The sequence below is a fragment of the Dermacentor albipictus genome, chromosome 3 (assembly GCF_038994185.2).
Source record: "Dermacentor albipictus isolate Rhodes 1998 colony chromosome 3, USDA_Dalb.pri_finalv2, whole genome shotgun sequence".
NCBI classification, from domain to species: Eukaryota; Metazoa; Arthropoda; class Arachnida; order Ixodida; family Ixodidae; genus Dermacentor; species Dermacentor albipictus.
In genome coordinates, this window is record NC_091823.1 from 176353864 (window position 1) to 176368673 (window position 14810).

The 14810-nt window shown below is 47.6% G+C and overlaps 2 protein-coding genes and 1 pseudogene across 4 annotated transcripts in view; 2 read left to right on the plus strand and 1 right to left on the minus strand.

Moving 5' to 3' along the window:
- Positions 1-14810, plus strand: part of LOC135900526 (uncharacterized) — a 1275659-nt gene that overhangs the window by 189899 nt on the left and 1070950 nt on the right. The gene's annotated exons all lie outside the window — the stretch shown is intronic.
- Positions 721-14810, minus strand: part of LOC135908179 (CD151 antigen-like) — a 412220-nt gene continuing 398130 nt past the window's right edge. For all 3 annotated transcript variants that reach the window (XM_070536293.1, XM_070536291.1, XM_070536292.1), the window contains 2 exons: positions 10173-10340; positions 721-8892 (listed from right to left, as the gene is read on the minus strand). In XM_070536293.1, coding sequence (XP_070392394.1) covers positions 8326-8892; positions 10173-10340 — 735 coding nt within the window. In that variant the 3' untranslated portion in view covers positions 721-8325. The remainder of the gene's footprint in view (positions 8893-10172; positions 10341-14810) is intronic.
- Positions 11224-12864, plus strand: LOC135900527 (uncharacterized; annotated as a pseudogene).

Genomic DNA, 14810 nt, shown 5'->3' on the forward strand with positions numbered 1-14810 from the left:
CTGTGCTAATTCTACCAAGAACAATGACAAGCAGCTAAAGCGAAATGGCAACACACGCACACAAAAAGAAAGGAGCATAAGCGAGAGATAGTGCACTTTGTTGTGCCGCGTAGCGGCCGAAAGAGACTTTGCAAGGCAGCGGCTTCTTTGCCGTGTGAGCTATCCATGTTTGTGCCCTTGTGAATAAACGAGAGGCACCTTCCATGTGTGCGAACCACTTCGACACGAGCCTGGCGCTAGGCAGCACCTGCGACTTGCACCGGGCACTCATTTTTCTGTACACAACAAGACCACTGTCTCTAACTACAATAGCGAGAGTCCAGCGTCGTGACATCTCGGCTCAAGCCACGACTCTGCAGTGAAATTTCCTCCGTCTCGGCATTCCACAGCGCAGTTACTGAGCACATTCAAAGAACAAAACCAGCTCTTTCTTCATGGAATGCTTCTGGTGTGTAAATGTTTGTCAGAAAGCTTTGATTCTTGACTGCCTAACACTGGAGTTAGTGGCCATAGGAAGGGACTAGAAACACTACAGCACAAATAAACCAAACGGATTACAGTGCAGCAAAAAACGTAATGGGTGTTTTCTTCGTCTAATTGCTGGAGTGACTCGGTTATTTTCTTAAACGACAACCTTATCACGGAGCTTTAGGCTCAAAGATGTGCTAATTACGTAGCTGACGCACTATTCTACGTCTTGTCACTTCAAATCCCTGCAAATTTTAAGATACCACTCTATGAACAGGTGGTCATAGTAACTCCTCACATTAATATACCGCTGAACATAGTGAAAACAAGATGACGTCCAATGAAACATCATTAATATAAAAGGCTCGCGTTATAGTAAAGAACTGCAGCTCCGTTTTGCGTTCTTGTGTGCAGCTGCACATTGCCAAAAAGTGCGGGAAAGCATCAGTACAAGAGCACTTATTTATGTCACCCTTTCTCCTGAGGTGCTCGTATGTAATAGACCTTACGTCTGTTACGTGAGATCTGCAAAAGTAAATTTGCAAAGTCATATGATCTTAAGTGTGCATTCTAAGACAATTTTTTAATACTCGACATATTATGCTACCCCATATATATATACTTATATATATATAATTGGGCGGAAAGCTCCGACACGAATAAAATTGTTTTGCAATATTATTAACGTGCGAAACAAACATTCAAACAACAGCGATGTGTCGGAAAGATTCTCTGCGTAGCATTGGAGGCCCTGCTTGTTTTGTAGCGAATTTAATGCATTGACCCTGGTTTTAGGTCGGAAAACAGCATCATGTTGCCGTCTCATTTGGAAAATTGTCAACAAAACGAACAATTCAACAAAATTTCGGTGAACTATGAAACACAGAAGTACAGAATTGCTATTCGCAATACTCATGCAGGAACCCTGCTCGCTAGCCTAAGGTATAAGGGGTGATGATTAGCTCCTGCAACGATAACCTTAACACAGGTATTACGTTCTATTGCACGATATGTCGTAACCCTATGCCATCTTCATCTCCGAGAACACCAGCTACCTCCCCTCGTTGACCCTGTTTTCCACTTGGTACGTAGAACAATGCACGTGTTGTTTCGATACACTACTATGATATTTCTCGAAATAGCTACGTGCTCTTCCAAGGGGCTGTAAAAGTGCAATCGTAAACTCTGTCACGGTTTCATTGTGTGACAAGGTGGACCTATTATGACTCTTCTAAGCAGTATTGTCGGTTATTTTAACACAAAATTGGGTAACGTGAACGTGTCGTCAGAGCGAAGGAATTCACGTGGTTACCTACTAAAACAACCATACCTCGTGATCTAGAGATATCGATGCCCTAGAGAGACCACTATCTCATATTCCGAATAAAAAAGAAGCAAATGGCTAAGACGAATTTCTACCTCTGCACGTCGCCAACACATCGCGGTGTACCGAACGATACCAGTTTACTGAATTCCCCACGCAATTACAACACAGTGAAGTACAGAAATAGACTAAGCGACCTTTAGGAATTGCCTTGTGAAAGCTTTATTTAGCCTTAATATGAATGCCAGTAGTGGGCATCTCCATCCTTTAGGATCCACTATCCAACGCTTTCTGCAGCCATTCTTCAACATATTAAATAAGGCTACCGTTACACGAGGTAAAATAAAACCGTGACCTCTTCATCATACCGTGTGGTGAAAACTTCTCAGCGAGTCTGCGACTAGGGGAGGATATTCGAAAAGCATTTTGGATAAACAGAAATATGCAATAATTTACCATAGCCGTTAAGGTGAAACGGGTCCGTCACTTTTATTGAAAGAGGCAGAAATAATTTGTAAGTTGACGTTATTTATCAATGATAAGAACTAAAAAAAAAACAAATAACGAAATCGCGTGTAAAAGTCATGAGCTGAACTCATCGTGCGTGACTGATTTGGCAGGAAAGCAGAGGTGGTTTCATGCAGGTTTTGGTTACATAACTTGAAACCTTAAATTCCCTTTCGAGTTAACTATTAGATATTGTGTGCTTTCATTAGGGCCGCATACGTCGAAGGAAGATGGACAGCATGCCTGATATAATTGTCTGACACAAAGCTAGAATTTTTGTGAGCAAAATGAGACAATAAACAGCACCTTATTTTCTCTATTGTCCATCTGTACGCCCAACTTTCTTATCATCCTTGGGCTAGATGTCACAAGTGCAGTAAGTGAAAGTTAGAAATTATATTTCCCTTTTACGCAAAAGCTCGCTTATTCGCACGCACTTGGAAGATACCGACAATAATCAAAGCTTTCCTGGGCGTCCAAATTTTATTCTTTTGGGAAGTCGTCACGTCCTCTCTGCGGCAGTCCGAGTGTCATGGGTGATCAGCGCGTAGACATGCGGTGTAAGCCATCCCGGTCCGTTCCAACGCAAGTATGTGCTACGGCTGCCAGACATTGGAAGTACATACGCGAATAACTCGCATGCATTTAATGCGATGCACTATTAAAAACACAGCTTTACTTATCACCTGCGTTGAACTCTTGAATCGAATCAGAGAAGGCTTCTGTCTGGTATAAACGTTTTAACAAGAACTTTCCTTCACATGGCGAATTCTCTTGTCGAAACGCTCTCAACTCATCTGCGCTTGCATTACTTTTTTCTTGGTCTTTAATATTACTCTTCACCCTAATGTTCATCCAATTATGCCTTATGCTTCTCCAATAATGGAGTAACTGTTTCCCAAAGTCCACGTGAAAATTAGGAACCTAGCTACCATTGTAGAAGACGTGAAAAATGGGTTGTCTTACACTTGCTATAGTATTGCAACCATAACCATTTTGCGCACAAGACATTTTAGCGGAAAGAGAAACGCATTTAAAAGGTGAAAACAGATGTTATGACCAGCGTCATCTGAAGGCAGTAATTTTTTCCATGACGATTACTTATGTTACGTGAATTTCTTACATGGCTTATATTGCAAATATGATTTTAGCAGCGAACTGGGGCGAAACTATCACCCCTCTGTTGCTGTAATTATGCTCGCTGTATTACCACATGCGTGATTACATTACCTGGTGATGATAGCAAATTCTATTTAAAATATCAGCAGGGTCGCACATCGTTTTAACGATCCCTAAGCCCTCATTGTGCTCTGTGTCTACTCGAGGTACAACTAACAGCTTTCTGACGTGAAGGATTCGAGTAGACGGTGACCATAATTTCTGAGCATGGGGAGTTCGGTCTTAATATACATTAAGCACTTCTTACGTTCTGGTACAAAATTTCTGTAGTGTGCGTATGAGTATGTCGACTGCGCTTCGTTTAAGGAAATAATCTGCAGAAACACTGCTCGAGTTGCCACAGAATGCGAATCCTGACTTGGTTCATAAATATCTTCTAAAGAACGCTGGACAGCCATGTTTTAGGACAACGTTCTTTCGGCATGAGAAATGTGTAACGACGGCGGCATATGCGTCTAGTGTCGAGGTCACACTTGAAACTTCCGTTTTTTTAACAAGAATGTTTTCTTAGGTTCTACTTTCTTCCTTGAAGAGTTATCCCTGATAGCAAAAAAATTCTCACACTACGGCTTCTCTGTTCATTGGTATAGAAAAATCGTTGTGTCGCAGTGTGTGCATTTAAAGCTCATTCGTGGTGATCATTTCTAGCGAAGACAAGAAAGCGACGAATATGAGATATGCTCATGGAAACATTGCGCGCTGCCGCAAAAGAGCAATATCCCAATAAGCACTCACCAGCGGATATTAACAAATGAGACATTACGGGAAGCACTGAGAATTTGGCGAATATTAGCTTATGTTTGCTTCTTTTTTGGAGGACTGTCAATGAGGTGAGGTGGAAGCTAGGCTCCCGTGGAAGCGAATAGCAATGTCAAAGCGAGCCCCTCTTACGGGTGCAGCGAAACAACTCAAGAGTTCTTGGCACAAAGCACATAGGGCTCCCACAAGGACTCGATTACTTAGATTTTCTGCAGCGCTTGACTTTCACTGAACATTGGTGACGTAAGGTTTTAATGTTCAGTCAGACACTCTGAATGAATTGGGAAAGACGATGAATTTCACGAATCTTCTCGGAAACGATGTCTTCTTGCCCGTGCGGTCACTGTTGTATGAATAGGTCCTCTGCAGTCCTTGCTGCTCAACGATTCTTTTGAGTGTCTTAGTGGTCACATGGCATGCCTGCATCATTCTTGCTGACCGGCAACACTGACTTGCTTCACCATTTTTCTATTTCCCACATTATATCATATAGGCGGATTTAAAGCTTCGACCCAGTTGATCCCTTACCGAACAGCGCTCGTACGGCATATTGATTTGCTCTCGTCCGCGTCTTCACTCCACGGTCCAAGCTAACTGATTATTTCCGTCGTCGTAAGCAGGGGGCCTCCCACAGCTTCTCATAATTGTTCTAAACTTTCTTTTGCCCTGTTTTTAGAAGAATGCATCGTACACAGTTTAGTGGCAATACCAGCGACTGCTTACTCGTAAAATCGCCGTTGTTGTAGTAGTACGACTGCGCTCGATTGAACCATGTTTGAGATATGTACGAATAAACAAGCATTCTTATTTCTGATGCCATGCAATTTGGCACAAACAAGCAAGTTCAAATTAATCTAGCTGGAAGATTGATCAAAGAAAGGACTCAAGCCAGTCTGATATGTAAATAAGAAATGACGTGGAGTTTATACCACTGCATCCCTAAACGTTTTCCTCCCCTTAACATTCGTACGAGCTATAGTTATGTTTCCTGGACTGTCTCAATTCACACTTCGCACTTACTTAAATGACATAGACAAGCCTTTTGAACATACGCCGATAAGTTTCTGGACTTGGACTATTTTTTTTTGTTCGTTCAACTTCTTTCTATGTGCTATTTTTCATGCCCCGTAGCAAAGCACGCTTACATACAAAAAAGAAAAAAATAGTACAGATTACTTCGTTTTCCCAACTTCGTAGGCAATGACAGCGAGCAAAATCAAACGTTTTACACCATGCAACGCTTTCAGGTATGCCAGCTGCTATTGTATGTCATATCGTGTTCAGAGTTTTACAACTGCCACGGTACACGCGCTTGCGTTTTCCTATGACTTTGACACATTTCTGTGAAATCGGGGACAATACAGCGAAGAATGATCTCAAGATTGTTCCCACGTAGTCGGAGGCCTTCGTGATCCATTGTTAATGCGACGTCAATGGCGTCTATATGATTTCCAGAGATGATTCTTTGCTCATTGTGCGCAGAGGGCCGTTTTTTCTTTGTATCCCATAGGCATGTTTTTCCTACCAAGCTTTTCAGAGAAGCTTTTACTGCACATGCACTTGCTATAAATAAGCCTCAGTATCTCTATGATTCTTTCGGATGCGTGGTCCTTCTAATTCACACTATTCCTCATTGTTCCGACTCACTCACCAACATGCCCCAGCCACAGAAGATTCGCTATAGCAAAAATTTAGCCATGTAGTCCCAGTAATATGACGGCATTTCGCCAGAAGTAATCGCGAATTGCAATTTCGTGTTAGATTCCATAAGATTAGGTTAACGTTCCCCTAATGCCCCTCGCCGTCGCACAAAACATTTGCTCAGTAACTGGTCGCGACGTATCGCGCGCCACAAGTCTCGTCACATCATTTTAGCGTTATTTGTAAGCTTAAATGTACCCCATTTATTCTATGAATTTTTTCAGATTTTTCTGATTAGTTTGATCTATCATACGGGAACAGTAAACTAAGCGAAGGTGAACATTGCTTAGGTGGCATAAGTTTGTGCAGGAAAATAAATGAAAAACACAGTAGAAGGTTGCGAAACCTGGTTGCGCATCCCACTTGTCGGCGGTGACGGCCGCGTCGCTGCCATTTGGCTGCATTTACGGCACGCTGACTCCCACTTCCAGCACCACATTGCAAAAAGTTTTCAACTCATTTTCAGTGGGCATGTTCTAGAGATTTCCTAGCGGCTCCAATACTTGTGGAGGAATTGTACTATTTATATCATTCATCGGTTAGACTCATTGACACCGGCAAGAACATAAACATAACGATAAACACTGCAAGAACAACATTGTGTCTTCGTAAACTTCGTGCATACCTCTACATACAGAATACATGCAAATTTTACCTACAACATATTCATCATGGTATTATGAGGCCCTACGCTACAGAATGGAATGTCGCTGCATCAAACATGACAGCAAAGCCTACTGTTCATGCAACCCGCCTCAATGACGTAAACGCAGGAATCATATCAGTTTGACGTGGTCGTCTGAACATGTTAACCACTGTGTCAAAATCACAAGGCGCGAATCTTTCCCAATACTGTGATATCTGTTATCTGTGATATAGTTATCTGTGATAGCGGCACTCTTCCACTTCTACAGTTTTATCAACACTTATATACCATTATGTCGCGTTTTCTTGCCCTACAGTGGAGTGGCAATCAGAAATTAAACATCTTTGATAATCACACATTGTTGTGAATGGTATTTCCGGAAGTTGAACGAATCCTCCGTTTATCGTTCTTTATAACTTCTTAGAAACATTGAGCAATGAAACCACAGCGGGATGATTAGGTACGTAAAATTGTTGTAGCCAAGAAGTAATGATTATTCTACGATTTTAAAGTCTGGCAAGAATGGCTTTCTCCAACTTTGTCATTTTGAAAACTAAACAGAGCACTTTTTCGCTGAATAACACATGTTACCTAATGTTACCGGCCGTCTTTGGGATAGCTTCGGTAATACTTTGCTTTTTTATCCTCCGTCCAACTCGTAAGGCCAGTGTATACGTACGCCGTCCACACAAGATCGCAATTGTGAGAAGAGAAACGAGCGACAGCTTCAAAGTAGCAAACACTCCATGCTTGTCTACCCAAGTCCATTTCAGTTCACAGTGATAGCAGCAACCATCAAGAGTGCACGCACCATAACAAAAGTCAGCTGCAGCACTACACGTCACAAGCTTCGAGGAGTGCACTGCCGGAGCACAGCCTGCACGGGAGAAGGCCTGCACCGAATTCTTATTCGACGCCGAAGAGCATCAACAGATGGAGCCAGCGCAGTTTTTTTCTGATACTGTAAATGCAGGATTACAGACGCTTGTTTTCTCATACTCAAAAGATCCCGTGGACGTGCACTATGACGACATTCTGGTCCACGTTTCTTCTCGTGAAAGAATCTTACTTTGCTTCTGCATTTCTTCTGAACAGTGTGCCTCTATGTAAACGTACGCACTGTCATACATTTCGGGTTCACATTTGTTGTCACCTGTTTCTAGTTAGACAGTGCTCGTGCTTTGTCTTTATGTGGTTTCTGAAATAAGGGAGCCGTTCAAAGGCACGCAGAAACCGCAGAATTCTTTCGTTTCATTTTCAGGCGTAGGCTGCATTGATTAGTAATTACACTTCGTACAGCCATATTTAGCGATGTCAACCCTACTCTGCTTCATTCGTCCCTGTCATTTACAAAGTTATTCATATTTTCACCTTATCACACTGTTACATGACCATGGCGTTAAGTGCGTTAGCCAAGTCACGACCATGCAGTTTAAACTGATTAGGCATTCGACTGTACTATGACCCACCTCTTTACTTCGGTTTAATGTAATCTCAATTTATGCACGCAGACTCTGCAAATCATGAGCATACTAAGCAATGAAACTTGCTCGGCACAAGGTTCAGTGGCCGCATCACGCTGGCCAGAGCGGCACCTTGTGGCGGGAGCAACACGGTGAGCCGCTGTGGCTGGATCGCGCAATCTATCTTGTTCCATAAGCGCATGGTGATCACTGTGAAAGCCCATCACGCAGTTCTGAATTTCAGTGTGGCTTACTCCTGTGGGGGCAGCGCTACCGCATCACACAGGACTGGATTTGTGGTGGCACTCGTCGTAAGGCGCGTCGTTGTTGTTCCCGTTCGACGGCTTCGGCCGCTTTTCGAGGAGCAGAGCCGAATCTCCTCCTCCGCCGCCTCCTCCTCCCTTGTGGCTGCCGAAGGAGCCGCGCGAGGAATCGACGGGGCCCTCGGCGCACCCGGAAGGGTCGCTGCTCAGGATGCGTATCTTCTGGATCATCTCGCGGATCTCGTACCGCAAGATGCCGAGGAAGCACAGCTTCAGGAAGGCCATCACGCAGAAGCCGAGCACACATAGTAGGTCGGCGCTTCGCTGCAGCCACCTCAGGAGCGCCTCGTGACAGGGCGCGCGGTACGCACCCGTGCCACGGTCCAGGCACGTCGCCTGGGACCGTGCCGCCGGGCAGCAGGAAGCGGGCACCTGATGCCTCATCCATGGATGGGCCATGCGCTGCTCGCGCAGCCAAGCGGTGGCGTTGTAGTCCTCGGGTCCGTCGACGCCGCAGCAGCGCTGCTCGGCCTGCAGCCGGTCCCAGAGCAGTCGGTAGCCCGGACGAAGGCCGTAGCCGTCCTGCAACCACAAGGGAGCGCTGTCGGTGTGTCTGTGTGCGCGAAAACGGAACTTGCTGTAGAGGGCCCTCAAGAAAGTGGTCTACCTCAAAAACGTTTCATTCGAGAATGAATGAATAAATTCTTGGGTTTTACGTGGCAAAACTACGAGTTTGTTACGAGGAACGCCGTAATGGAGGACTCGGCTTTAATTTTGACCCCCAGGGTATCTTTACCGTGCTCCCAATGCACGGGACACGGGCGTTTTTGCATCGCGCTGCCATCGAAATGCAGCCGCTGCGGCCGGGATTTGGTCCCGTGACCTCGTGCTTAGCAGCAAAAGCTTGCGTAATAGCCGACACTGCAGCAAATGAAATGTCTATGACGCGAGAAAGCTCGCTACCTCCCTCAGCAAAGGCTGTCTCCAGTGATGTTGACCAGCGCCCGCATGCGATATGCCTGCCATATCACAGACGAGGGGCATGCTGTAGAATGACTTGTTTTTGGGCTAATTGGTGTTTGCTTACCCACAAAATTTAGCGCGAAGGCACAAATATAAAGAAGAGACACAGTGTACTTCCCAGGCACTGCCCTACTAGCAACTTTACTAACAAGTTGATAGTAGCGCCTGTGACGTGGCCTTTGTCTTGTCTTTGTATTTGTGCCTTCGTGCTAAATTGTGTTAGTGAGAGACCACTGCTTTCTGACAACCCCCACCACCCCATTTTTTGGCCCCCCGGCGAGATTACAGAGTGAAATATTGCTGAAGCGCGCTTATTTTAACAACTTTCTAATTTGAAGTGCCGAAAGAAAATTACGATTCGCGAACATGACCAATTGATATTGACTAACTAGGCGCTTAAGAGCTATGCAATTAAACTTGGCAAAAAAGCAGGTGTGATTGTAGCATTTCCATCTCCGAATATATTGTCAAGGATCTCCACTTTAGTATGTCCGATAGACAAAACGACACAACTACGCAAAGTTAAACGTCGCCATCAGTTGCTCCCATGGGCGTGTTGTCTATCATGTTCCATCATCATGTGGCACGTTGTATGTTGGGACAAGCTCAAGCCTTCCTTAACTCCAATGAATGTTCCACAGCCTATTAATCGCATCCTCCAAAGTGCACGGGCAAACTTTTAAAGGCGTCTCAAATTTACTGGGACACTGTGTAAGCAGGCTTGTCTGCAATGGGAGCTTATACATGCTGTCCGCCAGCCTTTTACTTCCCATTACCGCGCCTATGCTTGCCGATTCTGCAATAATGGGCTAGCTGCGAGCTCGGCAAGTGTAGAGTACCTGGAACTCGTCCATGAGACCAGCCCTGAGTCCCGCGACAAGTGCGCGGTAACGGAACAGCCACGCAAGACCGGCCAGCGCGTCTCCGAGCAGCAGGGCGAATAGCAGGGCCCAATACGCGTGCAGCAGCCGCTGGTTCATACGCAGGGCGCCAAGGCAACCCAGGGCCTGCAAGCACGCAACAGTCACAATCAGCACGCATCACGGCACACAACACAGTGCCACACATTTCGATCGAAGCAATCTGGTGTCGCCTCATCACACAGATGGAAGTCGTATGAAAGTGAATGTAATCCTCGCTTTACTTACCGTCTGGGAATTGACGGGTTATTTCAAAGTGGACATCATTACGATTTTGAATAAGAGGAAAATGTTTGTGATTGTACAGCTTTTTAGTATGGATATCAAAGACATGTATTGCTCCTTGCCGCAAGAGGGGTTGTTAAATTCCCTAAAATAGTGCATTAAAGAACAAGAGCAATGGTCGGCTATTATAGACAGATGCGGTGTTTTCACGTGTGATTTTCTAGAAATTATGTCATTGTACTTAAAGTCGACGCTGGTCAGGTGAAGAGATGGCGTGTTTCTGCAGAAATCAGAAATTTGTATTGGTTCAAGGGTTGTCCTTATTCTTAGTGATATTTATCTGAACAAGATTGACAACTGCTTAGAGAAGGCCTTAGTCGACAGTTTTAGTAAGGTATTTCGTTACGCTGATGATTACCTGATTACCTGGAGAGACGACGAAGAAGCTCTCGTCCCTAGCCACAGATCGGCTCCGTGATTGCTAGCCAATTACGCAGTGCTATTTACCTCGAACCAAAATTTTGCTTGCACCAATGTGTCCGTGAAGGCCAGCGGCATCGACCGATACCAGCTGACCCCAGAGGTGCGTATTTCTTTGCCACATTGCTAGGTTTAGTCGTGTTCCGCGAACACTAGGCCCAACACCGTCCCACCGACAGCAGCCTGTCGTACATCTCGGCGGCTGCCGCTCATCAGCTCCGAGATGGAGGCGCCCTTTTAAACAACAATGATCGATGACAATCACATGTGCGTTCAAGTTCAAGGAAAAGAGAGATCACCCGAGGAATACCACAGCGACGCCGGATGGACGCTCGCGGGGGAACGCATGTCGAGGCTGCGCCAGCGGAACCCCACCAGCGGCAAGCCCGACGGAGCCGGCGGGAGTCAAACAAGCACGAGGTCGAAATTCTACAAGAACGTCAGAGCCTCGGCCATCAAGGCAGCACGCATGCCAGCCATGCCACTGGAAGAAAGCAACATAGTTGTCCGATCCAGAGGGGGACTGGACATCGTCAAGACCGGCACCACCACCGTCGCTGCGGCCATACTCGCTGCGGCCAAGATCACGAGCAAGGAAAGCACCGTGGACACCATCTGTCCCAACACGCAACAGAACATCATGGTCGTCAGTACACCGAACGAAGACAACGCGGCAAGGTACGCTAAAATCCAGGAAATATATATTCAAGGCAAACCCCACGAGGTCAGCGCATATCGCACGGCACCTCACGACACCGTAAAGGGCATCATCAGAGGTATCCCTATGGACGCGAGCGCCGATGAGCTAGATAGAAACATCGTCAACGAGAGGAAGCCGCTAACAGTGGGCACAAAAAGGATTGGAAGCACGACCACTGCAATCGTGGTGTTCCAGGGACCGAAGGTACCGAACTTCGTCCGATACGGAGTCACCCTGATACCGTGCCGCCTCTACAAGAAACAGATCAACGTTTGCCAGCAGTGCGGCCGAGTGGGACACCGCAAGGACGTGTGCCCGACCCCCACAATCAAGACGTGCCTGGCCTGCAGACTGGCGAACCCTACAGAAGAACATCGCTGTACCCCAAAATGTAAGTTGTGCGGGGACGAACACTCGACCGGAGACCGAACGTGCAAGGCGAAATACAAGATCCCCTACGTAGTGCGCAAGCGACAATGGGAGCGCCGACAAGCCGAACGCCAGCTACTGTCGGAGAGTGATTTCCCGCCACTCGACAAGCCGCCAGATACGCGAAAGTCGAGGACCCCATCGGAAAACCGCGCGCCGAAATCCAGAGACAGTAGTTGTCACAAGAGAAGCCTCAGCAGGAAAATGTCACCATCACGTGAGCGAGTGAGCTGGATCGACGCAGTGAAAGGAAACAATGTAAGTAACGCGCAGAAAATCACCGAAGCCACGAAGAAAGAAGATATGAACAAGGTGCGGGAGGCAAATGAGGTCCTAAGACAAGAAAACGCGGCTTTGCGAGCGACCATCAACAACCTCACGAGAGAGATCGCCGAGATCCGTTAGTTGCTGCTATGCAACAACGAGCCTCTACAGAGACCCAGGCCAAGCACAAGCAAGACCGAGGAAACGACACCGAACATCAAGGAGAAAGCCATAGAGGAACCGGTACCGAAGAAGCCAGCCATCGGGGCTACGCGTACGCAAACAGAAAACGATCGCATCGACAGTCTCGAAGCGAAATTCGAAGCGACATTCACCAAACTTGAACAGCTAATCACGGCGAACATCGCAGCAGTGACAGCATTGAGACAAACAATGTATACCTACCAAGCCGAGAACACGAACAAATTCGCCTACATCGAAAGGACCCTACAGCCGATGGTAAGCCACCCGACGTTTGCGCCCCTCTTCGCGCAACATCCACCCAACCAGTGAGCCCCGTACACGCCAACGCAATCATGGCCATCAACGCAACACCAGCAGCAGCAGGTGTGACCGCGTGTCAGTGGAACTGTCTCGGCTTCGGAAGGAAGAAGGCACTCATCCAACAACACATCGTACATGCCGCGCGCAAGCGGGACGTTTTACTACTACAAGAAACACTAACCAACACCGTCCCTCTCCGGCTACAAAGTGCATAAGGGACCGCCCGATGGGAGAGGCCTGTGCACCCTGGTCAGGAAGGGACTCACGTTCGTCGAACACGAGCTGCAAAGCAATATCAAGATCGAGCACATACTCACAGAAATCATCCCGGGCAAGAAGAGAAAAGGAAGCATATTTTTGCTCAACGTCTACAGCAACCCATCGCAGAGAAAACAGAGATTCAAGGCATTACTGCACAGAGCCAGCACCGCAGCGGGCCGCAACACGCTGATCGCGTGCGTAGACTTCAACGCGATGAACCCTACCTGGGGCTACAACAAGTACATAGCAAAGGGCCGCGACCTGTACCAAGACGCCATGGAACTCGACTTCACCCTGAGCACGGACCCGACACATCCGACGAGGATCCGTAACTCCGTGTTGCGGGACAACACTCCGGACCTCACGTTCGTCAAGAACGACATCCGGGGCGCGATCACATGGAGAAACAGGGGGACCGACCTAGGCAGCGACCACACCGTCCTGGAAATCGGCATACCGGAACACAACGACACCACCATCAAAACACACAGATGGATAGACTGGGATGCCTTTCGAGACGCTGGAAGCCAGAAGAGCGACGGTGACGACAAGATCGAAGACATCGACTCGTGGACGGCCCAAATCATTAAGAGCGTACGCGACGCGACCAAAGAAATTGAAACGGGCGCGGAGATCGACAAAGTAGACAGCCGGCTTGCGCATCTCATCGAAGCCAAACAGTCGATGCTCAATCGCTGGAAGAAACAACGGCTTAACCGCAGACTCAGAAAGAAGGTGGCGGAGCTGAACCGAGCGATCGAGGATCACTACCGGGCTCTCTGCACGCAACAGTGGAACGAGATCTGCAACGCGGCAGACGGGCAGATGCACAGCGGGGAAGCGTGGAACCTGCTGCGGCACCTGCTCGACGAAACCAAAACCAAGTCGCACCAAAGGGACAGATTCGCCAGGCTCAAACATCGGGCGGTCTCAGCACACGGCGTCGACGAAGTCACCAGGCACACCAGGCACATTAACGACAAATACCTGCCGACTACACCCATCGAACAACATGCGCCGTACAGCGGCCTGCGTAACGCGAAGCTCGATCGTGACATCCACGTCGAGGAGGTACGCGTGGCCTCGCACGACCTCAACAGCCGGTCGGCAGCCGGCCCGGACCTCGTCACGAACAAGGCGCTCAAGAACCTCGACGACGGATCGATTGAAAGCCTCGCAAAATACTTCAACAAGTGCTGGAGAGTGGGCGCGCTGCCAAAGCTGTGGAAGACAGCCAAGACCATCCTGATCCCCAAGCCGGGGAAACCGCCGGACACGGATAACCTCCGGCCCACCTCGCTCACGTCCTGCGTGGGCAAGGTGCTGGAGCACGTCCTGCTCAACAGGTGACAAGACTACCTGGAACGAGAAGGACTGTACCCGGCCACTTTGATCGGCTTCAGACAGCACATCAGCACGCAGGACACGATGCTGCAGCTCAAGCACGAAATCATCGATGATGGCGGCAGCGCCCGCGACAACAAAGTAATCCTAGGGTTCGACCTACAGAGCGGCTTCGATAAGGTGAAACACTCGGCGATTCTGTCCCAAGTATCCAAGCTCAACATGGGCGAAAGATCCTACAACTACATCAAGGACTTTCCCACGGATAGGACCGTCGAGCTACGAGCAGGCGACCTACAGACGCAAGAGAAGAAGCTCGGGAGCACCGGCACACCACAGGGATCGGTCAT